The sequence below is a fragment of the Mustela lutreola genome, chromosome 7 (genome assembly GCF_030435805.1).
Source record: "Mustela lutreola isolate mMusLut2 chromosome 7, mMusLut2.pri, whole genome shotgun sequence".
NCBI lineage: Eukaryota > Metazoa > Chordata > Mammalia > Carnivora > Mustelidae > Mustela > Mustela lutreola.
In genome coordinates this window covers 43,445,089-43,471,597 of record NC_081296.1, presented here as the reverse complement: position 1 = coordinate 43,471,597, position 26,509 = coordinate 43,445,089, and the positions used below count along the sequence as shown (strand labels likewise).

The 26,509-nt window shown below is 37.8% G+C and overlaps 1 protein-coding gene across 1 annotated transcript in view; it reads left to right on the top strand.

Moving 5' to 3' along the window:
* The first annotated feature begins 225 nt into the window (after nt 1–225).
* PRTG (protogenin) overlaps nt 226–26,509 on the top strand; it is a 117,667-nt gene continuing 91,383 nt past the window's right edge. Inside the window, exons 1-2 of the mRNA XM_059180570.1 lie at nt 226–584; nt 2,801–3,103. Of these exons, the coding sequence (XP_059036553.1) occupies nt 491–584; nt 2,801–3,103 (397 nt within the window). The 5' untranslated portion in view covers nt 226–490. The remainder of the gene's footprint in view (nt 585–2,800; nt 3,104–26,509) is intronic.

Below are 26,509 nucleotides of genomic sequence, written 5' to 3'. Positions count from 1 at the left end.
CTCAGCCGGGGCTTGACCCCCAGGTGCATTGTCCGGCGGGGCCCGCCCCCTCCCCGCGGGGCAGCGCCAGGGCCGCCACGGGGCCCCCTCCTGGCGTCTCCCTCCGCCGGCCGCACCGACCTCGCGGTCCCCAGACCAGGGGCCAGATGTAGAAAGTAGTCCCCAGGCCGGCAGCGGCGGCGCTGTCCACTCCGCCGCCCCCGCCCCCTCCAGCCGCCGCCTCACTCCGCCCCCAGGCCGGACTCTCCGGCCCCCCGCCTCTTGCGAGCGGGTGTCCGTGCGCCGGCCTCGCCGCGACACAGAGACCCGCCGCCGGCCGCGCCGAGCCACGCCACGCCACGCCACGCCACGCCACGCCACGCCGGAGCCCGAAAGGGAAGCCCAGGCTGCGCGCGTCCAGTAGCGGCGTGGGGAGCGCCCGGAGGAGAGGGCAGGCAGGCGGACAGCGGCTACCGGGCGGCCGGGGAGCATGCCCGCGCAGCCCCGCTGAATGGCGCCTTCTCTGCGACCCCTCGCCCGGCTGCGGCGGCCAGGGATGCTGCTCCGCGCGCTCCTGCTGCTGCTGCTGCTCGGCTCCGGTCCAGGTGGGCGCGCTTTCTTCTGCGTCTGTGGCGTTTGAGCAGGCGCGAGTGGGCTGGGGAGAGAGGAAACCGCAGGGCGGGGGGGATGCTGGGGGGACGGCGAGGTCCGCGGCGGTGCGCTGACCACCGGACCTGCCCCCTCCCTGCTGCCAGTCTGGAGCGGCTGCCGGAGGCGCGGGCGGCCCGCGGGCTGTGCGGGGGCGCGGGCAGAGCGGTGGGCGCCTCTCCCGGCACACGCCCCTCCTCGCTGCGCTTCGTGAGCCGCAGCCTGCAGGGCCGTGGCGCCCGCTGTCCACTCTTCCCCCTTTCTCCTCGCGCCATTGTCCGGGCTCCGGCCGAGTCCTCGCCTCCGCGGCCAGCCTCAGCTCCAGCTCCGCGCCGCCCGCCCGCTCGCTAGCCCGCCGGGGCCGCCGCGGCGCACGTGGCTTTATTTATATTGTTTCCTTAGTGGCAGCCTGGCCACGCAGGGGGCGCCGTGGTTTCCCTCTGCTTCCCCTTTTTGCAGTGGGGGTTTCCCACGCGTTTTAGGCCAGGGGAGAGAATAGGTGAACTCAGCCTTGGGGGCAGCACCCCTAGGGCCCCCATTTCCCCAGATCCGGATCTAGAGAGGAGAAGGACAGGGGAGGGGTGGAATTAGAGACAAGATGGGTTGGAAGGTGCGTGGCTGATTTGTGTTGGGGGGAGGGCGGGGAGTATCGGGAACGGAGGAGGCAGGTATAATCTTATGAATGGGAGCCCTCCTCCCCCGTACCTAGGTATTTTGGGGGCAGGGCCTGAGGTGTGTGCCACTGTGAAGATTTCTCCAAACTCCAGTTTAGCCTTGTGCAAAGTTGGATGAACTAATTTCTCTAGTTTGCATCTGCGCTGGTTTATCCTCAAAGAGATAAAAAAGTATAAAGTGGATGTGATGATTGTGAGGGGCGAGGAGGAAGAGTGTTCAGGAGAATGGGTTATTTTATTTATTTACAGGTTACAAACCCCGGACTTTCATCTTCTCTGGAGGAGTTAGTTTTCTGTTAACATGAGAAAAGGATCAAAGTCAGATGTGACTCGGAAACACAATGGGCGCCTTCCGGAGTGGTCCTCGCAGCGCGGGGCTGTTAGGGTCGCTCTCGTCGCCCTGGGCGTATATTAGAAGTCCGCAGCCCGAGCGTGGGAGCATGCCTAGTGTGTGAGTTTTCCGAGGACCTGCCTTGATGAGAAACAGATCAGTCCCGGGAATTTGTAATCATGTATTCAGAACATCATAAGGAAAATGAAATATTCCCAAACTCCTAACACTCCCCAATCAGTATGCCAGACTTTACCTGACCTTTGCGCAGAATGCAGGACGTGACAGGGTATTAAGAGGTCATCGGATGTTTTCTCCAGGCAGGGACCGGGGCGATGGGCATGCTTAGATTAAAACGTTTCCTCTACTCTGATAAAAATGTGTATTGGTTGATTAAGCAATCTTCTATCCTTATTAGACAGTAAGGACCAATTAGTCACACTTTCTTCCAGCAGTTGGTAATTCGAAAGAAAAGAAAGAAAAAATAAAAGTTTTCTAATCTGATCACCCACGGAGTACAATCAGCAAAAGTTACCAGCGTTTCAAACTCTACAGTTTGCCCATTAAATACCCACCTTACTCTGCAGAAACTAAGTAAATGGATCTATTTCAAGGAGAGGAGACAGTCTTTGCTGTAAAAGGACAGATGGAAAAATGCAAACTTGTAATTTGTCACAAAAGATAAACGCACTTCCCAGAGGAGTAGGTGCCAAGGGGTCCAAAACACTTCAAGGGACAAGGAAATAAACTTGCTTGTTCACAGGGTTGGAGTTTTGCTAATGATTTCTTGTAAAATTAGACTTTTACGACTTACTCTGTTCAAGATCTTTTTGACAAGCTTGTAAAAGTAGCAAACAGCTTGTGCTCTTGAGTTTTCCTGATGATTTTGATACTCTAGCAAGGAGCTTGAGAACAGGATTTTTACAAGGGATAGATGATTATGAAATCTTCCCTATGCTTTTAGAGTAGATGTTGTAAAAGGTGATTTTTCTGATTTGCTGAAAAGGTTTGCTGAACTTAGATTGCTTTATTAAGGTGTTTATCAGTTAACTAATATGTTTGTTAAACTTTGTCGTGTTACATCCTGAATATGTTTTACCATTATGTGTTAAGAAATGATTTTATACTTGTAATTCTGGATATGCCTCCCCTCTCTTTTTCCTTATAGGAGTGTGGTGCTTTAATGAACTGTTTTTTATAAAAGAACCACAGGATGTAACTGTCACAAGAAAGGACCCAGTCATTTTAGATTGCCAGGCTCATGGCGAAGTTCCTATTAAGGTCACATGGTTGAAAAATGGAGCAAAAGTGTCTGAAAATAAACGGATCCAGGTTCTGTCTAACGGCTCTTTATACATCAGTGAAGTGGAAGGCAAGCGAGGAGAGCTGTCTGATGAAGGATTTTATCAGTGCTTGGCAATGAACAAATATGGAGCCATTCTTAGTCAAAAAGCGCATCTTACCTTGTCAAGTAAGTGTTTAAATTCTTCATTGTCTGACAGTTTTCATTGCTACATTTTGATGATTTTGTGATTCACTATGTACTAACCCTGAAAGTCACACAAACTTGAAGAGTTTTCCTGGAGACAGTAGCTGATCCTAAGGGCAAGCAAAAGACTGAGAAAGGGGCACCTGGGTGGCTCAGTGGGTTAAAGCCTCTGCCTTTGGTTCAGGTCAAGATCCCAAGGTCCTGGGATTGAGCCCCGTGTTGGGCTCTCTGCTGGGCAGAGAGCCTGCTTCCCTTCCCTCTCTCTCTGCCTGCCTCTCTGCCTACTTGTGATCTCTGTCTGTCAAATAAATAAAATATTTTTTAAAAAGACTGAGGAAAAAATTAATGAGTGATTGAGAATGAAAGTCAAGTTAAATTTAGAACACCTAAACCTGTAGAAGTAGCTTTATATAAATTTATAAGTGTTTCACGCTGTGAAAAGAGTTGGGTGCAAAAGTTTTAGCTAACACAACAAAAGTTTTAAAATCTCATCTTTCATAAATTAATAATCAAAATTTAAACACAAGTAGATCTTTCTGCTTTGTAGATGGCCCCTGATTGCTTAATCTTTCTTATAACCCAGCCTTCCATTTCTCAGAGTGCTTTAAGATCACTCATGTTGCTTTTTAATTGTAGAGAGGGCATTGGTCAGTAACTCTCAAGCCTTTGAAGTATTCCTAGTCTTTTTCTGCTGGGAGAGAAAGAGGTTAAGGCCATTTCCATATTATGTCTAATGGATTTAAACCAGATCTGCCCCCTTTATTCCAGTTGTCATAAAGTTTGCTGTCTAATGATTTCCTTTGTATTAACAGCCCCATCAGATCAGCCATTTGTCCAAGTGATCCAGTGCTTGGTGGTTGACCTGATAACTGTTGAGTGTAAAGATGGGCCTAGGACGGATGGGGAACTCCTTGTTCCCACTGAGGCTTTCCCGCGTCTTTGAGGGATCAAACATGTGACACTCCAGATGGCAATAGACAATGTAAACCTTTAAACAGTATCTTAAAAATAGTTTTTTTAAAAAGATTTTTATTTATTTATTTGACAGAGAGATCACAAGTAGGCAGAGAGGCAGGCAGAGAGAGGAGGAAGCAGGCTTCCCACTGAGCAGAGAGCTCGATCCCAGAACCCTGGGATCATGACCTGAGCAGAAGGCAGAGACTTTAACCCACTGAGCCACCCAGGCGCCCCTTAAAAATAGTTATTTTTTTTTAAAGATTTCATTTATTTATTTGACAGAGATCACAAGTAGGCAGAGAGGGAGAGAGGAGGAAGCAGGCTCACCGCCAAGCAGAGAGCCCGATGCAGGGCTCGATCCCAGGACCCTGAGATCATGACCTGAGCTGAAGGCAGAGGCTTTAAACCACTGAGCCACCCAGGCGCCCCTTAAAAATAGTTTTTACAAGTCTCGTAGCTACATTCTTCTGTTAATCCACAAAAGATAGATTTTGTGCAATACTGACAAATTGATCATTTACAGAATGAACAATAGGAAGAGGGAGCTCATAAGATAAAGACATGATCTTTAAGAAGTAGTTTCTTCACCGTCTACACAACTGAAATTTAGAAAGCTATTGGCAGGGATTTTCTAGATGACTTTAACTATTATAACAGTGTATGGCCATATTTATGTCACCATCATAATAGTAATTTACTTGTGCAGTAATGATTAATTGTAGAAAATAAGTTCCAAGCAAAGATACTTATATACTGAAATATTTCAGAAAGGGAGAAAAGCTTCCAGTTCTAACCTCCCCCACCCCCAAATAACAAAAACCTGAGAAAATTTTTGATAAACTTTTTTGTTTGGCATAAATCACTAGCCAATAATCTTTTTGTTTTTGGTTTTTCTTTGCTGTTTTCAGAATAGTGTGCTGTGGTGTGTGTGTGTGTGTGTGTGTGTAACATAACATTGTTGCGTAGAGTTGTAACTTTTTCACCTTTTCAGCATTGTGGGAAGCTTTTCATACCAGGAACTGTTGTTTGTATTTCTTTGCTGGAGAGGAGCAGAACAGAAAAGTGGAGGAGAGCGGATGGGCCTTGAAAGGATGAAGCATTTATCATGACCACACATTGTTTCCAGGACCTCCTTAGTAGCCTGACAAAATTCTAAGGCACTCAGAAATGCCTTGAAAACACACAGAGCTTTAAAGTCTGTGTAGGATAATAAGTGTTATTAACAGTGAAACAAATGTTAGTGTTGGCTTTTTGAGTATCTTTAGATTTTTCTAACTGTAAAAATTATGGATAATAAATATTAGATGTGAATAGTTTTGAAAGCTCTTGTGGTGAAGTTTTCATGTAATGAGTATCAAAAACTTTCTAGTGAGACTAGAACATTGGTGGCAAATGTCAATTGTATTCAGTTATAGGGACCACACTTTTCATAGGAACTCTGTAGAGATAACTTTGCTAGGAAATTACATTTAGTATTATAGATTTGAAATGAATACATAGTGGTTTTAGATTTTCCTTTAGAAACATGAGACTTCTTAGGGATTCTGAATTTACAAAGTTAGTTTGGGTATTTAAAAAGCAATGTCCGACAGTGATGTAGGCTCAAATGACTTTATCCTAAGTTCAGGGTAAAGATGTTATACATATTAAACAGGAAGAGAATAGGCATTAAGTGGACATTCTGTTTCGCTTAAAAAAAAAAAAAAAAAGCTTGTTCTCTTTCAGTTATTGATAGCAGCAGGGTGCAAGTATGTTCTTTTTATTTTTCTGATCAAAGATTTGCCAGCAAGCATATCTTTTGATTCAGAAGTGTAAGAGTATAGCATCTGAAAATCTTAAACTTTAATCTGTGCAAGTTTTAGATTTTTAACACGTAGGCAATCAAGTCTTGGTTTCTAAATTTAGGAACTAGAAGCTGAAAGTTGCACTCTAGGCAAGAATTCCATTATTCATGTGTAAATTAGGAATTCACAGGGTTAAAAGGTTAGAAACTGGCCAGGATGAGGTTTACCCTTGTGATAAAGAGCAGATGACCCTCATTCATTGGCCAAAGCTTTCATGTAGCTCTTCTGCAAAGTTAGTTATTGCCATGAATTGTTCTTGAGGAATGCAGAAATTCAAATGTGAACCGGCCTTTCCTTAAGTGTCACTTTGGAGCCTTATCTCCCAAGCACATCAGAGCCCTGCTGCGGGGACAAGGTTCCTCCCCAAAGGCCTGGAGGCTTGGCTTTCCTGTTGTTCATCCAAGCACAAAAGAATTTGTCTAACTTAGTTTTTCTAAGGCATCCCATTTTTAAAGGAAAGTATAGGGTTAAAGTAATATTTAGTTGTGTTTTTTTTTATTGATAGGCATTTTAGCCATTTTACATTTTCATGAAGTTAGTAGAGAAAGGAGAGTATGTGTGAGGCCCTTTTTCTAGTTGTATAGGATAGTAAGAATGGAAGATTAAGCTGTTTCCTATAAATTTCAGTATTTTTAGCTTTTGGCAAATCGAATTTCCACTTTCACGTACATGCTAAGTCTTCACTATGTAAATTATTTAATTTAAATATTTTAGGAGTAAGAAATAATCCCTGGACATTTTGATGTTCCTTGCATTCTTAGCATTAAAGTAAGATAAATTTCATAGGAAAGCACTAGTGTGGTAAAATGGTCTCATATTTCAACAAGTTTAAATTAAGATAAGAGACATTTGAGAGAAGTAGAGGAGGAGGCGGGGTGTGTTCTGTGATGTGTAAGAGACTGGCTGTAAGCTAGTGATTGAACAGGAAGCTAGTTGTTTATTTCCTTTCCATAAAAGGTGGAAATTGAAGTCTTAGGATAGAGGGAAAGAGAACATAAAGCCAGCTTATATTTCTTAGGTATTTCAGGGTGCTTCATTTGGGTGAAAAGTCATTTTTTAAGTGAGCGTTAGCTGGAAGATCATAGTATTGTAACTATGATTTCCACCCCCCCCCCCCAATTTTGAGGTTAGGTTTTGCATGTGTAAAGTTGGGGGGGGGTGGGGGGTGGGGAGGGGGAGGAGGTAGTCTGTATCTATACCTTTACATAGCAGTAGTAATTCCCTTTAAAAGGATGTAGTTTGTTTTCCCTGAATAAATTTTTATCACTGCAATTTAAATGGAGATGAGACTTCAAGGCTTTTGTTGTTGTTGTAGTTAGATTAATGAAAAACTGTTCTATGAGTGTGGTTTGTATTTTAAAGAGTAAAACAGAAATTATAGTCCAAAATGAGTTAAAATATATTGAGAATATTTAATGACTCATGCTAAAAAAAAAAAAAAAAAAAAAAAAAAAAAAAAAAAAAAAAAGTGGGTGGTTGAAAAGAGAAAGATAAGAACTATGAGGCTATTAGCCTAAATTTTGAATTGTATTAGTGACCTAGGACCCAAGATGGGCAAGATTTTGCTACAGTGTCACTTTTTATTGAGATTTGTAGATGCTGTAAAGGGGAACATCTCTTACATTTGTGCCTGTTCACTTCAAGCTGTTAACAGTTACCTGCCCTAACTAAACAGTTGTAACACAAAAGTAAAAGTCGTCTGATTTCAGAAAAATAAGACAGAACTGAGGTATTTAGAGAGACTATAGATAAGGTTCAGATGATGCTTTCTGGGATCACAAAAAATCATCTTCAAAGAGAAGGGGTTATGTATGGTTCAAGAGTACATGTTTAACTTAAAAATTGACCATCTTAAAATTGCTTAAGTCAGGGAAGTAAAAGCACAAAGAGTTCTACAGGCTTATATACAATTATACTTGGTTCTTTAATTCTGTCTTCTTAAAAGGTTTATCAGGTACCTGATAATCTCTGGGTGATGGAACCAGTTTTTCCCACTTTACACTTGATTAGTGAGGAACATTTCTCATCTTCAGAAACCCATAACACTATCTCACTGTTTTTCATAGTTGTTGGATCTTTAATTTTATAACCAAGCAGGATCCACTGAGGGGTAGAATTATAATTTGCTTTAAGATGTATATAAATGTGTTTATTTCTGTTCAGCTCCTTAATGGAATATTGAAAGAGCATTTGGTATGGTCCTCTTTGTCAACTATCTCTGATTATTCTAAAGAAGGGGTCTTGCTTTCAGCACTTGTTTGCGGAGGGATTTGTTGTCACTGCTCCTGAATTTAACAGCTGGGCCTATTGATGGAGTCCAGAGCAATTTAAGAGAATAGCAAAAACAAAAAACAAAAAACAAAAAAAAAAAACAACCAACCAACCAAACAAAAAAAAATCCCCAAACCAAAACCAAAACCAAACCAAACCAAAACAAAATCCAAAAACAAAAAACTCCCTTAGCCCCCCACCAAAATACCAAATCTTTTAAGCAGGACTTTAAGTTTGAAGGAGTATTTCAATTAATAAATAAATACATTTGAGGTTACTCTTTGGAAAACCCTAATAGCCCTGACTACAATATTGAGAGAGAATTTTTATCTCTCCCAGGCAGATTTGCTCTATAAGGATGGATTACTTTCAGCTTTTAAATTGGCAATGACTATATGAAAAAAATAATGTTTGGCATTTTGTTGATCATACTTGAATTTTTTAAAAAGATTTTATTTATTTTTTTGAGTGAGAGAGAGCATGAGAGGGGAGAAGGTCATAGGGAGAAGCAGACTTCCCATGGAGCTTGAGCCTGATGTGGGACTTGATCCCAGGACTCCGGGATCATGACCTGAGCCGAAGGCAGTGGCTCAACCAATTGAGCCAGCTGGGTGCCCGGATCATACTTGAATTTTTAAGAACAGCTGTGGTTATTGAGATGTTTTAAGAGAAGACCTAAAAATTGTACCCCAAATTTTCACTTACAGTCAGGACTATTTTAATACTTACGTGTGTCCAAACTCTTCAGTAAAGCATTTTTTAAGCTCATCATTTAAATTTGGTAAATAAGAGAGGAAGTAGTTGTAATGATACATAGTTGTAATCACTGAAGTAATGTTGGCAGTTGCCTTAACATGGGAATCTGCACAGAGCCAGCTCATTCAGCAACTGACAATGGTGATGGGCAAAAAGGGTAAAAATGTACTAAATTACCTTCAGTGTCTGTAGTTCTGAAGCCAAGTGAATCCCTCTAGGGATATGTATTGCAGAGGATGAAGGTGTCATCCTCACAAAGGTCTCTGACACTAATCTGACAAATACTTTCCTGACTTATACATTCCTTTTTTTTTTCTTTTTTCAACCTCTGGTTCTCAGAGACTGCTTTTGATGCACGTTAAAAGCCAAATTCTTATAGGCTGAATGGAAGGCATGAATTAAAAATGTTTATTTTTTCAGTTTCTGGAGGGTTTGCCCTTTTCTCATGTTTATGTATATGCATTTTTTTTCTTAATAGCTTTAGCATTTGTGGCTAGTTTAATCAAGTGACTGTTGGAGAATGCAATCACTGTTCAGGGTTTATTGTTCAGGTCCTTACTGGGCTTATTTCTTAGGATTGATGGAAAGGAAATTTTCTTTCTCTCTTTCTCTGTCTTTCTCTCTCTCTTTCTAGTAGACTCCATCCCCAGTCTAATGGGAGCTTGAACTCACCATCCTGAGATCAAGACCTGAGCTGAGATCAAGAGTCCAATGCTTAACCAACTGAGCCACCCAAGCGCCTGAGGGAAATTTTCTTTTAACAATTTACTTTATGATGATGAGCACTGGGGGTTATATACAACTAATGAATCATTGAACACTACATCAAAAACTAATGATGTGCTATATGTTGGCTAAATTAAATTTAAAAATGGAAAAAATTTTACTTAATGAAACAATAGTAAATCAGTGATAGTTTGTTTTTTTATGATGCTACTTAACATAGACTACTTTTTCTAAATCATATTCTTTGGGAGTAATCCTCCAGAATGGTCTTTTTATTGTTACGGTTTTGTAGTCTTTTTAGTAATACTCAAAATGGGTCTCTTTGACTCCACCAACTTAAAAAAAATGATAATGCATTTTTACTGTAGGTTACATTTCTCAGGGTTTCTCAGCCTTGGTGCAATCAACATTTGGGGCTAGATAATTCTTCATTGTGGAAGCTGTCTTACGCAGTCTAGAATTTACATCAGCATCCCTGGCTTCTACATACCAGATCCCAGTCCCATAGCATGCCCTTCCCCAGTTGTGACAACCAAAAATGTGTTTTGGGAGGCAAAATGATACCTGGTTGAAAACTGTTGATGTTTCTGAAAGAGGTAGAAGTCCAAGTCCAAGAAGTCCAAGTGATCCTGGGCCAGGAGTTATTTTAACTGTCTCTGTCTTATGCTTAGTAATCTGATTTTTTCATATTCATAGTGCTAAATGTATTGATTGTAGAACTATAACTATTTTTAAGTATTGGGAAGGAAACTTGATTTAAAAAATGCATCTGGGTCAGTATTTGTCTAATTGGAAATGATTTGCCTCTCCATTCCTTCTTCATACATGTGATACACTGAAACCTACTAAGAGCTCACCATTCTATAGGTCCCTTCATTTTGATCTCAGTATTTTAGATATTTTCTTGAGGATATCTAGTCAAAGAGTGAATGCAAATTTTATTTAACCCTGTTTAGTTAGTTAATTTTATTTTCTGGATGTCATTGACTCCAATGTTGAAAAAGATAGGAGAAATCTCCATGTGTGGTAAGTGGTAAAGAACATCTTTTGTGATGCTCTTCATGGAGACAAGTAAACCTGTAGGAGATTAACAGCCCAGAGAATTCCATTTGGTGTGTGGTAGGTGGTTCTTTGGGTGAATGGTTAACAGAAATCTTTTCAGCTAATTCAATGGTACCATGGACTTATTTTGGTCAGAAACAACTTAACTTCCTCTAGATAATGATGTAAATAAAGAAGGTGGTGTCTTGAGAGGGCATCAAGAGGTAAGTGAAGGGAAAAGAATTAGACACTGCAGTATGCTAACTAGCACACAGAAAGTGACAGACAAGGTTATTATGAAATGCTCGTTTTAGATTACTTGGATTACTTAGGAGCAGTGGGCAGGGATTTCAGTCTTCATCTTTTTCAAGGTATCATTCTTTGTGTTTGCTTTCATTTTGGTTAGGTTTTTGAGCTACTGAAAGTTAAAAGATTTTTCCTATAGGTAGTTTGGTCACCTGTTGAGGGCAGTAAGCCACTGGTAGCCCAAGTGGCAGTTGAGATGGATGAAGGAGAAAGCCAGATCTTTTAATGGGTGACTAGCACTGAGCATGGATGGTGGAACATTTGGCACCATGTGTTCTACTCCATAAAAGTGCCTTGAGTAGAAAAAATCAGTTCAAACTAGAAGAGAAAAATTGCACATTTCTTTATTTTGAGGTAAATAGTAGTTGTGTCAAAACAGAAAATTTAGTGTTCTTGTTTTCTTACTATAGTCCTTTCATAAAGAAATTATGAAATATTACCAGGTAACAATATCTGGTAAATATTCTTCCTTGCTGCTTTTTTTCCCCCTTATCGAGTTGCTGGGAGCTACAGTGGAAAAGCAGAATGACGAAAGGCAGGAGAACCACAAATCCATTACTTGTGATTTATATGACTATAGACAAATCACTTAATCATTCTGATTTCTACCTTGTGTTATCTGTAAAAAGGACAAAAAGGAGGGGGAATGGGTGTTGAGCAACACAGTGCCCTTATTTTTGTAATTCTATTATTGTAATTCTACATAAATGGCCAATAAATTATATTTTTTATAAGACTGAATCTAATCACACATTATAAGAGAGCCATTTAAGTCACTGGGAAAAAAATTAAAATGGCTTGGCCATTATTTAACTTGGTACTTTTAAGAATTCATACTCCTGCCATGAATCATAGGAGAATCAACTTTGGTGGGGGGAGTCTTAAACTAATACTGATAATTTGAGCTAGTATTATTTTTAAGAGTCAGAAAAATAAGTTACTTTAACTGGCACTGGGCAGTTCATAATTGTTGTGCTCTTTGAAGGTTAACATAGTACACGAGAGGTATAACTTTACAAATGTGTCTAGTTTTGCTAATTAATAGTGTATTCTGATGTTTATTGACTCAATGTTTAAATGAAATAGTGCCAGTTTCATCTTAACAGTGTTTAGCTAATGTATTAGTATCTTAATAGAAATAGATTATACTGCCTTCATCCACCCACCACCAATTCCTATTAAGAATGATAAAGTTTAATTTTCCCCCCAGCTTTCAAACTTAGTTAGCTTGAGTCCCTCTGATTGGATTTAAAGTAACTCCAATTAAAATATTGACCTCAATGTGAACACATAATAGGAAAAAAATGCCTTGATGTTGGTATTACCATTTTGGTATTTCTTTTTAAAAGAGTGATCACAGCTTTTCTTAAACAATTTTCATAGTTAAATGTATTTACTGTTTTTTTTTTAATAAAAACAATTCACTTTTTATGTGTTTAAGAAAGTCACATTTCCATGCTCTCTTAATTAATACTTTTAATATTTTAACTGAGGGACCAATCTCAGTAAAGCAGTAAGATTTTAAAATCAAAAATTTTACCAAAAGCATTACTGAAGTTACCCCAGTGATAGAATGATTTCTTCAAAGCCTGTGAGTATCTTTACCTGGATGATTTACTACGTTTTAGAAGTCTGTGATAATACATGAAAGATAGTATACAGGCAGAAGAAACTTTGGGAAATTTGTTTAATTTTCAGTCCACCAGATGTCAACTTGGAAGCTATAATATTTGGGAGAGAATTTTATTGCTTAGCAAATGGTACATTGAGAAATTACAAGTTGGTCAATAGAGAAGTGACTGGTTTCTTATAGTAGAATTGACTCTTCTCAGGACAGAAAGAAGCTGACAATCAGAAGTTTTGCCCTGTTAAACAATTTTTGGAAGGGGATAATGTTAAAAAAAAAAAAAAAGAAGGAATAAGAGATAAAGAAAAAATACATTATTATTTTTCTGCTGATCTGTAAACTTTTTAGACTGTTAAGATACTGGCAAAGAACATTTTGAAGAGAAACCTTTAAAATTTTCTGAAACCCACAGTCAGTAGAGTCCTTGCTCCCTAATTTGACTTGCAGTATCATTTTGGCTCCTTCTAACATGAGTTAAGATAATAACTTGTAGTCTTAGAAATTTCTATTTGTAAATAAGGAATATGAAGCTGAAGGGAGATAACTGCCTTGCCCAAGGGCATAGCTACCAGGTCTGGGATTAGAGCTCAGGTTTGCTGATTCTAGTCATGAATTTGCAATGTTCAAGTAAAGTTTTTCTCCCATGTATTGTGTGGAAATGTGTCTTTCTAAATTCAAAATATCTCATCTAATCCAGAATTCAGGAAAAGAATTGTAGTGGGACTGATCCTGAGATTAAAGACACTTCTTTATTTTTTTTTTTATTTTTTTTATTTTTTTAAATATTTTATTTATTTATTTAACAGACAGAGATCACAAGTAGGCAGAGAGCAGGCAGAGATAGGAGGAAGCAGGCTCCCGCTGAGTAGAGAGCCCAATGTGGGGCTCGATCCCAGGACCTGGGATCATGACCTGAGCCGAAGGCAGAGGCTTTAACCCACTGAGCCACCCAGGCGCCCAAAGACACTTCTTTAATTTCTTAATATTTATTTAAAAAGTATTACTTTATCATTGTGGAACTCACCCTTTACTGTTGTATTTGTGTAAGACTTTGTTGTTGTAGAAAATAGGCAGTTTTGAAACAAAAGCACTAATGTGTTTCTATTTTACCTGTCCTGTAACACTTCATGGAGTTTCTTTTCCTGTGTATGACCTCAATGCAGGGAGAGAGAGCTGTAGCCAGTCCTTTTAGAGGCTGCATTTGTTGATACATCTGTACAAATGGAAGTTTGAGCTCAGGCAGTGATTTTCAAATGTTTCTTTAAATAACCTCCAAGGAATGAGGCTCTTTCTAATCAAAAGGTTGAGGGGCACTTGGGTGGCTCAGTTGGTTAAAATTCTGCCTCTAGCTCCAGTCATGATCCCAGCGCCCTGGGATTGAAGGTGGGGAGAGGGTACATCCGCTCTCCATTCAGTGGGGATTCTGCTGCTTCTCCCTCTGCCATTCCACCTCCTCTGCTCACAGGCTCTCTCTCTCTGCACTCTCTCTCAAATAAATAAAATCTTAAAAAGTTGAGATTTAAATAAATGGTTGACTATGTGTCATTATTATTACTATTCCTTGGAAGGAGGGACATAGTGATATCCTGTGTCTCTTGTGGATATATTTTTTTAAGTAGCAGTTTTATTGAGGTAGAATTCACATATCACAAAGTTCCCCTTTTGAAAGTTTATATTTCTGTGGGTTTTATTCCTTTATCACCATTATGTAATTGCAGAATATATCCACCACCTCAAAAAGAAACCCCACACCGCCCAGTTCTCTCTCCACCTATACCTTGCAACCACTAAGCTGATTACTGTCTCTATAGATTTGCTTATTCTGGACATGACATAAAAATAGAATTCTACAATATGTCGAGTTTTGTGTCTGGCTTCTTTCGCTTAGCATAATTTCAAGTTTCATACATGTTGTAGCATTAATTAGTACCTCATTTTCATGGTTGAATAAGATTCCATTATGCGATAAACCACATTACATTTATCTAATCATCTGTTGATGGATAATTTGATTGTTCCTTTTTATGGCTACTGTGAATAATTTTGCAGTGAACATTGACATTCAAGTTTCTCAGTCCCTGTTTTCACTTCTTTGGGCATATATCTAGGAGTGGAATTGCTAGATCATATGGTAATTCTGCATTTAGCCTTTTGGGGAGCCACCCAACTGTTTTCCATAGTTGCTGCACCCATTTTACATTCCCATTAGCAATGTGCAGGAGATTCAGTTTTTCCGTGCCCACACCAATGCTTATTATTTTCCTTATTAATATACTACCATAAGTGTGAAATGTTACCTCATTGTGGTATTGATTTGCATTTCCCTAATGGCTAATGATCTTTTCATGTCTTTATTGGCCATCTGTATATTTTCTTTGGAGAAATATCTACTGCCCATTTTTTGAAATTAGATCATTGAATTTTTTATTGTTGGTGGGTTGTAGGAGGTTTTTTTTTTTAAATATTCTGGATATTCATCTTATCAGTTATATGATCTGCAAATGTTTTCTGCAGTTCTGTATTTTGTCTCTTCACTTTTTGGATAATGTCCTTTGATGCATAAAGTTTTTAATTTTGATTAAATTTGATTTATTTTTTCTTTTGTTACTTGTAGTTTTGTTGTTGGATTTGATAACCCTTCAGCAAATCCAATGGTAGGAGTCTAGCTTTACACTTTTACATATGGTGAACCAGTTGTCCCAGCACCATTCACTGAAGACACTCTTTGTTCGTGATTGAATGGATTTGGCACCCTTGTTGGCATCAGTTAGCCATGGGTATATAGGATTTATTACTGGACTCTCGATTCTATTCTATTAGTCTATATCCCTACATTTTAGGCCAGTACCATACTATTTTGATTATTGTAACTTTGCAGTAAGTTTAAAATCAGGAAATGTGAGTATTCCAACTTTGTTCTTTCTTTTGACTTTTTTTTTTTTTTTTGACTATTCATGGCCCCTTGCAATTCCATACATATCTCAGGATTGGCTTTTCCATTTCTGGATAAAAGAATCTTGGAATTTTTATATGGATTGCATTGAATGTGCAGATTACTTTGGGTAATATTGATATCTTAATGATATGAAGTCTTCCAATCCAAAAACAATACATCTTACTGTGTATTTAGGTCTTTGTTTTCTTTCAGCAGTGTTTTGTAGTTTTCAGTCCACAGATCTTTTTAATAAAATTTACTCTTAGATATTTTATTCTTTAAGATGCTATTGTAAATGAAATAATTTATTGCTGGTGTGTATAAACACAATGGCTTTATGTGTGTTGATCTTGTACCGTGAAATTTGAATCCATTTATTAGCTTTAGTACATTTCTTATAGATTCTTTGGGATTTTCTATGTATAGAGTCATATTATCTGTGAATGATTATTGTTTTACTTCTTTTCCCCCACAATTTGGATGCCTTTTATGTCTTTTTCTTTTCTAATTCCTCTGGCTTGAACTTCTAGTAGAATGTTGAATAGTGTTCATTTCCTGTCCCTAAATTAGAAATATGACTGTTAACACTACAAAGACTGCATAACTGATGGGAAAGTGCTTAGGTGTGGTACATACAGGGTAAACAAGGATTACCTCAAGCAGTTTTGCAGAACTTGTCAAAAGTCTTACAACTCTTACCATGTGAAGAATATCACCTCTCCAGTAAATAAAATGTTTGCATTTTGTACCTGAATTGGGTGGTGGTAGAGTTGTTGTATATGTATTTTTCTAAAAGAGGCTAAGTTTCTAGCGATGTCAGGTTTTCATTGCTTTTTGGTAGGAGTTGTAGAAATAATACTCAACTGTGAAATGGGTTCTTAGTGTAAGTTTCCTTGTGCTCTTGAAAATCTTGGTCATGTTCACCTTTTTTGAGACTATTACCTCACTTGCACTGTGGAGGAATATTTGCTTTACCTGCTACGCAGAATATAATGTAAGAGGAGCCAAACTGAAAAGTAGAATACTCTTCTTAAAAATTATAGGAGAAAAGCTTTTTGTCTTTTCACCATTGAATATGGTGTTAGCTGTGGACTTTTCATAAATGTTATTTATCATATTGAGGAAGTTCCGTTGTATTTCTAGTTCTCTAGGTGTTTTATCATGAAAATGCATTGGCTTTTTAACTGCTTTTTTTCTATCAGTTGTGATGTCATATAGTTTCTTGCCTTGTTCTGTTAATGTTGTATATTAATTTTTTTTCTTTGAATTCCTGGGACAGATCTCATTTGGTAAATACAGTCTTTTTAATGTAATATTAGATCAAGTTTGCTAGTAGTTTGTTGAGATTTTCCATCTATATTGATAAAGATGGTCTGTTGCTTTCTATTTTCTCGGTCTGTAATTTTCTTGTGATATATATCTGCCTTTGGTATTAGAGTTGGGCTTATAGAATGGTTTAGGAGGTTTTCTCTCCTCTTCTGTTTGTTGGGAGAGTTTGAGAAGATTGATGTTAATTCTAATTTAAAAGTTTTGTAGAATTCATCAATGAAGCCATCTGGTCCTGGACTTTTCTTATTTGGAAGGTTTTTGATTAGTGATTCAGTCTGTTTACTCATTATAAGGCTATTGTGATTTTTTTTTAAAAGATTTTATTTATTTATTTGACAGAGAGAGAGAGAGCACAAGTAGGCAGAGAGAGGGGGAAGCAGGCTCCCTGCTGAGCAGAGAGCCCGATGTGGGGCTCAATCCCAGGACCCTGGGATCATGACCGGAGCTGAAGGCAGAGACTTAACCCACTGAGCCATCCAGGCGCCCCAAGGCTATTGTGATTTTCAATTGCTTTTTGAGTCATTTAGATAATTTGTGTGATTTTAGAATTTGTATATTTCATATAAATTATCCAAATTGTAGGTATACAGTTCATAATATTGTCTTACAATCTTTTTTATTTTTGTAAAGTTGGTAGTAATATCCCCATTTTCATTTCTTTGTTTATGTCTTTTTTTTTTTTTTTTTTTTTGGTCAGTCTCGCTTTCTAATTACCAATTTTGTTCATCTTTTCAAAGAACCAGTTTTGGGTTCTGTTGTCTTTGTTGTTTTTCTAGCCTGTTTCATTTATCTTCATTCTAATCCTTATTCTTTTTTTCCTTATATTAGCTTTCAATTTAGTTTTTACTACTTTTTCTAGTTTTCCAAGATGTAGTAAAGGTTATTGACTTGAGATAGTTTTTCTTATTTAATGTAGGCATTTACTGCTACAGATCTTCTGAGCACTGCTTCCACCAAAACTCTGTAAGTTTTGGTATGTTGCATTGTCATTTTCATTTATCTCAGAGTATTTTTTTTTCTTCTCCCCCTCCTCCTTCTCCGCCTCCTTCTTCCTCTCTTCCTGCTCCCCTCTTCCTTCCTTCTTTGACCCATTAATTCAGTTTGTTGTTTAATTTCCACATGTGTGTGCGTTTTCCACTTTTCCTTCTGTGCTTCTAGCTTCATTCCACCGTACTTGGAGAATATACCTTTTATGCATTTAATCTTTAAAAATGTTTGAGACTTGTTTTGCAGCTGAACATGTGGTCTGTCCTGGAGAATGTTCAATGTGTACTTGAGAATGTGTGTTCTGCTCTTATTGGGTATAATATCTTATATGTGTGTTAAGTCTAGTTAGCGTACCGTGTTCTGTTCGAGACGGAAAACCCATATCGTTTTTCTGTATAGATGTTTTCTACCCATGGCTGAATGTTTTCCAACTATTATTATAGAACTCTCTATTTCTCACTTAAATTCTGTCTATATTTACTTCATATATATATTGGGACTCTATTTGGTGAACATATGTTTACAAATGTTATTTGCTCTTGGTGAATTGACCCTTTTATTAGTATATAATGTCTTCCTTTGTCTCTTGTAACAGTTTTTGACTTAATGTCACTCTTGTCTGCTACTACTACAGCCACCCAGCTATCTTTTGGTTACCATTTGCATGGAATACCTTATCCAGTGCTTTCACTTCAACCTACTTATGTCATTGGATATAAAGTGAATCTCTTGTAGACAGCATGTTGTTAGATCCCGTTTATCTTAATCCATTCTGCCAGTCTCTGTGTTTTAATGGAGAATTTAATTTATTTACATTTAATATAGTCACTGAGAAAGAAGGATTTCTGACATTTTTCTATTTATTTTCTGAATGTCCTGAATGGTTTTTTTTTTTGTTTTTGTTTTTTTTTTTGTCTCTCTTTTCTTCCACTACTGCATTCTTTTTGTGTTTAGTTGATTTGGGGTAGTGAACCATAGAGACTCCCTTCTTGTTTCATTTGGTGTTTATTTTTTAGATATTTCTTTGTGGTTACCATAGAGATTACATTTAATATACTGAATTTTAACTATCTAGTTTGAGTTGATGCTGTCTTATTTTCATTCTGCTCCTATGCAGTTCAGTCTCCTTTTATGTTACTATGATACATTACATCTTCATACATGTGTATCCAGTAAGATAGATTTATATTTATATAAGTCTATTTATCTTTTAAACTGAAAAATAAAAAGTGGTTGTGTAGAGGCACTTGGGTGGCTCAGTTGGTTAAGCATCTGCCTTCAGCTCAGGTCATGATCCCAGGTTCCTGGGATCGAGCCCCATGTCCAGCACCCTGCTCAGTGGGGAGCCTGCTTCTCCCTCTTTCTCTGCCCTCACCCCCCACGTGAGCTTTCTCATGCTCTCTCTGTCAAATAAATGATTAAAAACAAAACAAACAACCCTAGAGGTAAGGGCACTTGGGTGGCTCAGTTGGTTAAGTGACTGTCTTCAGCACAGGCCATGATCCTGGAGTCCCAGTATTGAGTCCCACATGGGCTCCCTGCTTCTCCCTCTTACCCCTCTTGTGCTTTCTCTCTCTCACACACATAAAAAAATAAAATCTTAAAAAAAAATTGGAGGCATAAACCAAAAAATAGAATAATATTAACTTTAATATTTGCCAATTTAGATACATTTACTGGAGATCTTTATTTCTTTATATGGCTTTTAATTACTATCTACTGTCCCTTCTTTTCAACCTGAAGGACTCACTTTAACATTCTTGTAGGGCAGATCTAATGGAATAAGCTGCCTTAGCCTTTGTTTATCTAGGAAGTCTTAATTTCTCTCTCATTTTTGAAGGACAGTTTTACTGGATATGGAATTCTTGTTTTACAGTTCTTTATGTCATTTTAAATATGTCATCGCACTGTCTTCTGGCCTCTGGTCTCTGATGAGGAATCAGCTCTTAATCCTGTTGGAGGAATAATAAGTTTGTGATGAGTTTCTTCTTTCTTCCTGTTTTCCTGGGTCTTTTTTTGTTTTACAGCAGTTTGATTATAAATGTTTTTCCTTGTGGATCTCTTTTAATTTATCCTACTTGAAGTTCATTGAACTTCTCTGGTACATGGATTCTCTTCCTTCATCAAATTGGGAAAGTTTTTGGCCATTATTTGTTCAAATACTCTTTGTGCCCATTACTTCTCTCTATTCCTTTTAGAACTCTCGTAATGTATATGTTGGTCTGCTCAGTGGTATTCCATATGTCTCATGGGTTCTGTTCACCTATCCTTCCCTTTTTTGCACATCTGTATGTTATTTTCTCTTGCATTTATTTATTTATCCATTTATTTATTTATTTATTTTTAAGTTTTTACTTAAATTCCAGTAAGTTAACGTACAATTTAGTGACTCAGTGCTTACATATAACACCCGGTGCTTATCACAGTAAGTGCTCTGCTTTTTCCCCCACCACCTATTTAACCCACCCCCCCCTACTCACCTCTCCTCTGGTAACCATCAGTTTGTTCTCTATAGTTCAGAGTCGCTTTCTTGGTTTTCCTCTCTCTTTTTTCATGTGTGATCATTTGTTTTTTAAATTACACATATGAATTAAATAATATGGTGCCTGATATTTACTGGCAGGTAATAATAGATAATACCAACTGAGTAGGGGGAGGGACATTATCTATGCACTTTACATGTATTTAGTTTTTTTAATCCTTATAATCTTATGAAACACATACTATTATTTTCATTTTAAAGATTGAGTAACTGAGAAACTAGATTATTCATTGCCTATGGCTATTATTTCTGTCTTTTCTTCCATGATTTTAAATGTTTTATTATCTTTTAATTTCCTTCAACTGTACCATTATCTCAGGTTCTCGAGGTGTCATCCTCCTTCTTTTCTGTGTCTGGTAATTTTTCCTTATGGCAGATTGTTTCCTTATGTGATTTTTAATTTTTTTATTATGATCTCATCTTTGGTTAAACTTAGTATATACTATATTATGAAAGTGTTTATTTCTCTTTGGTGCTCTAAGGTTTCACTGGTCATGAACCAATTTTGGGGCTAGTTCTTGGCTGCTCTGCATTAGTTGTATACATTTAGATTCTACACAAGTGTGTGATATAGGTCAGGGTTTATATTTGTTATAAGAAACATTTCTTACTGAGAATAAAACCCCCTTATTCCTAATCTGGATGGTGAGTGAGTTTCTCCACTGATCCTTTCTACAAGTGCTTTCAGGTTCAGGTCTCAGTTAACTATGTTGTGATGGAACAAAACCGCTTCTACTTCCAGAAGCCTTTAGAGCCCATAGCCACATCTAGAGCATCATGGCATCAGGCCAAAGTTTACTGCTCTGATCTTGACCTTGAAATTTTGTTAGTCAGTGATGTTGTTTTGAATATGTACAGTGCAGCATTTCTATATATTTTTAGTGGGAGAGATCATCTTTGTTTTTTCTCTACTATTTTGTAGGAATTGAAATAAGGATGGGGTCCTGAAGAATTTCTTTGTACCTTAGACGCTATATGCCTCATCTTTGAGGACTTAGTTCCTAACTTCACGTCTCCGTATAATCCCGGTTCTCTTCATTTTAGTTTTCATCATCCCTCCCAACTGCATTTCTGTCTTTCCTCATTGTCTCATGTTACTAATGTCTCATTGTCTCATGTAATTAACATGTCCCTATGTTAGTTAATGGGATTTTTCAGTGACCTTGTGTGATACTCCCTTCTACTGCTAGAGCACCTAAGATACTTTGCACGTTGTAGACACTAAAATACTTGCTGATTGAGAATTTTGTGTTCAGGTTTATTTCTGACTTAGGACAAACATTTATTTCTTCGATAAATATTTACTGAAACCTACTTTTCTAGGTCCTGAGAATGCCACAGTTTATAAGGAACAGTCTCTGACTTGATTTGTTAGATGGAAAAAGGAATTCATAAATAGGTAATAACTAAAATGGTATGGTTGTGCAATAACAGAGTGTACTCCTAACAGAGTTGCATATGAGGTGTTTTTTTCTCTAACTTTTTATACTGAATTTTCAGATCTACAGACAAGTGGAAGGATAGAATAATGAACACCTGACTACCTTTCACCTAGATTCCTAGCTGTTAATTAACATTTGCTATGTTTACTTCATCTTTCTTTCTAAAAAAGTTGCAGACATCTTGACACTTTACCTCTAAATACTTCTCCATGCATCTCTGAGTTTGGAGTATGGGCTGAAGGGCACTTAAGGACAGGTTCTTATGGAAGTGATGCTTAAGCTAAACTTAAAAGGAAAACTAGGGGTGCCTGGGTGGCTCAGTGGGTTAAGCCACTGCCTTTGGCTCAGGTCATGATCTCAGGGTCCTGGGATCAAGTCCCGCATCAGGCTCTCTGCTCAGCAGGGAGCCTGCTTCCCTATCTCTCTCTCTCTCTGGCTGCCTCTCCCTCTACTTGTGATTTCTCTCTGTCAAATAAATAAATAATTTAAAAAAAGCTTTAATAATAAAAAAAAATTTTTTTTTTAGATTTTAGGTAAATGAGAGGGATGGATAGTCCAATTAAGTTATAGTAGTGAGAAACAACATGGTATATGTGGAATAATAAGCTTTTTGGCGTTGCTAGAGAGTAAATTTCAAGGAAGCGGTGGCCAGATATGCAGTTGGAGACGTAGAAAGGATCCACTCATAGAAAGACAATATATACTGTATACCATGTTAAGGAACCTGGAATTTAATTTGTGAGTGATGAGCTGCAGGGGATTGGATTGGCCAGTTTTTGTTTTAGATTGATCCTACTGGAGACTGGGAGGAAAACAGAAGTCCCGTGAGCAGGGCGAGAGGCAAGGTGGAGGCTGTAACTGCAGCACAGTGAGAGTGTTTAAGGGACTGGACTGGAGCAGTAAGGAGATGCAGGAAGAAGGACTTGAGTTATAATTAGGATTAAAAATTGTCAGTACTTGGTAGATGTGGGGAATAAGGGAGGTGAAAGTAGTTCAGGATGATGTCAGTATTTCTAGTTTGGGTGACTTGGTGAATGGCGGTGCCACCAACTAAAATAGACAGTACAGGAAGAGGAGCCGATACAGGGATCAAGGTTATGAGTTTGGTATGGAAAGTGTTCATTTTAGGTGTCTGTGAGATGCAGAGGTAGAACTGGTTAGCAGGTGGTCCAAAGAACAGTTGGAAGCCAGGAGAGGCATGGCATAAAGATACTGAGTTGAGCATTACCAGTAATTAAGTGAAGTTTTTCTTTTTTTTAAAGATTTTATTGATCTATTCATCTGACAGACTTATATCACAAGTAGGCAGAAAGAGAAAGAGAGGAGGAAGCAGGCTCCCCGCTGAGCAGAGAGCCTGATATGGGGCTCAATCCCAGGTCCCTGAGATCATGACCTGAGCCGAAGGCAGAGGCTTAACCCACTGAGCCCCCCAGTCGCCCCATTAAGTGAAGTTTAAATCATGGGTGATTTTGAGCAGGAGGAGTGCGCAGTGCAAGAACCATGGTCAATCAACAGAGACGAAGGCAGTTGGTCAAGTTGTCAACAGGGTAGCTGGAAGAAACCAGGACAAGAGTACTAAATCACAAATGCCGAAGGAAAGGTTTCAAAGAACTTATTAAGCAACATCAGCTGCGTCAGAGTTTTGATAAAACAAGATTTGAAAAATAGCCTTTGTACTGGGCAATTAATAGGTCATTAAAGTCTTAGAGGATACACAAGCACAATTTTTAGGGACATAGGATTTTGCCTGAAACCTGACAGCAAGATAATTTCTCATTGTTTTAATATTGTCCAACATTATTGTAGACATTAGAAATAATTAGAATAGAAATATATAATTAGAAAATAGAAATTATGGGGCACTTGGATGGCTCAGGTAGTTAAGCATAGGACTCTATCTCTGCTTGGGTTTTGATCTCAGGGTTGTGAGTTCAAGCCCCACACCTAGTGTGGAGCCTACTTAAAAAAAAAAAAGATATTAGAAATTACAAATAATACTACTATGCTATGATTTAGGAAAATAATACCATTTTATGTTTTCCTGAAACTTTTATCAATGTCATGGTGATTATCAGAAAATTTAGTTATTTAGTGTAAATAAAATAGCTAAATTGCTATTGTATTTTACCTGAAATAACTGTTACATATGTAACAGTTCTGCCTTGAGGAGTTCTGCCTTGAGGAGCATACTCTTTAAAAATAACAATCCATGAATATATGAAACCATTAGTAAGCATTCATTATTTATTAAACTTCTCTGTGCCATCTATTAATTTCCTTCAAAATATGTACTTCTAAATTTTAGCCTACTGGTTCCTCAGTTTGAGAGGGAAAGCTTGATTTTTAAAGAAACAAACTTTATTTTATCTTCTAATATAAACTTTGCAGCTATTGTTAATGTAGTATAACAAATACCACCACCATTTCTCATTAGCCTGTAAATATTTGAAATATTTTATTAAAATCAATTAAAATGAGAAAAACAATCCCCCAACCTTTGTTTTTGGTATTGTGATTTTTCTGGGCAATTCAGTTATTTAATTTTAATAAGCAATCCAACTAATATAGTGACTTAAAAGTGTGTATATTTGTAAAACCAGTTACATATGTATGCATGCATAAAATCATTTATGGAAAGTTATCTGATTCTTAAAAGACTTATCATCATAAATGCAGTATCTCCATATTTGAGGTCAAATGAAAATATTGCATTAAAATTTGCATGAATTTTACAAAGTGTTTTTCTTTTTTTTTTTTTTTTTTTTTTTTTTTTTTTTTTTTTTTTTTTTTTTTTTTTTAAAGATTTTATTTATTTATTTGACAGAGAGAAATCACAGGTAGATGGAGAGGCAGGCAGAGAGAGAGAGAGGGAAGCAGGCTCCCTGCTGAGCAGAGAGCCCGATGCGGGATTCGATCCCAGGACCCTGAGATCATAACCTGAGCCGAAGGCAGCGGCTTAACCCACTGAGCCACCCAGGCGCCCACAAAGTGTTTTTCTTTTAAAAAAAGGGTTCACGTTAACTTTAAAATTCTGGGCATTTTCATATACGATAGTGAAAATTATGATGATTTTAAAAAATACAAAACAAACAACTTTCATCTTAATGAAACAGTAACATAGGTGTCATTAATAAGACAAGGACATTTGACTCTTCAAACATATTGTGTCCCGCTACATAATAGTTCACTAGATTAAATGAAATTATTGATTTCTGCTTCATTACTGACATACATTTATGAGCAGTTTCTTCGGCATCACAGCACAATGTCAAAGGTCGTAACTTTCTTTCTTTGGAAGAATAAAAAGCTTTTAGATGGCAAATCCCAGAAACCTTCACTGTGGCCTTTTGCTTTTCCCTCTCTTGCATAGAATTACTAGAGAAGCATGGTTGAAAGAAACATCTCATAAATCAGCAGGAGAGAGCCTTTACCCCTATAAGGCTTTGTAAAATCATTAACTACTAGTAGAATTCCACTGCAGGATAATATTGTACTTTACCCAGATTTTGACCGTTTTCAATAGGAAGTGTTCATTATAACATGCCTTCTTGTGTATACTACTGTTTGTGTGATATCATTTATATTTTTAGTTAAAGCATTTTGTTTGAAATAAGTTAGAAAATTGCACCTGTATTAAATATATACATTTTCTACTTTCCTGTAAAAGCCAGGTTTCTAAGCATCAGGATGGACCACTAAAGAGTTAAGGATTTGGATGTTTCTGTCACTTAATTGTGTCATATCCCTATAGCCCTTGTAACAATGACTGGATTTTCCACTTTTCATTAAGGTGTTTTGTTTAAGTTGTTTCATCATGTAGCTAAAGCTACATCTTTTACCATCGCTAGCAGACCACTTTGTATGTGAATATGTTACTGGACATAAATCCCATCTGAGAGTGAAAAACTCTTTTAATTTCGTAATCACAGCTAGAGTTGTAGGGATTATCAAGTTTTACAAATATTCATACACAGAATATGTATTTTTATTACATATATTTCTGTGAAATTATTTTTTCTATGCTGTGTTGAAGTCAGCAATTATAATCCTAAGAATTTTCATAGCTTGTATGTTTTGATTAGGTAGATACAAAAAGAAAACAAGAAAGGAATAGGAGTGATTTTTTTTTCTTCTCCTGGTAGGTTATTTAGAAAAAAAAAATTAAAAACTAGATTATACTGTATTCTTTTTTTTTTTTTAAGATTTTATTTATTTATTTGACAGAGAGAGATCACAAGTAGATGGAGAGGCAGGCAGAGAGAGAGAGAGAGAAGCAGGCTCCCTGCTGAGCAGAGAGCCCAATGTGGGACTCGATCCCAGGACCCTGAGACCATGACCTGAGCCTCTTCAGAGTCCAGTCCGTTTTCAGAGTCCTTGCCTCTCACAAAAATAGGGACTAACTACTTGTTTAGTCGCTTGGATGAGAGAGGAAGGGGACGGTTCTGTAGTTGGCAGAGTAATTGTCATTCTTCAGCTCAAGGTTGTTTATTCTGAATGAAAGCTCAGTCTTAGTTAACAACAAACTGGGTTATTATGACCGATAACAAAATTTTATTTGGAGAATCAGCTGATCACCAGTCTAAATTCATTTATAAATTGGTAAATAGTATTTCTCTTCAAGGAAA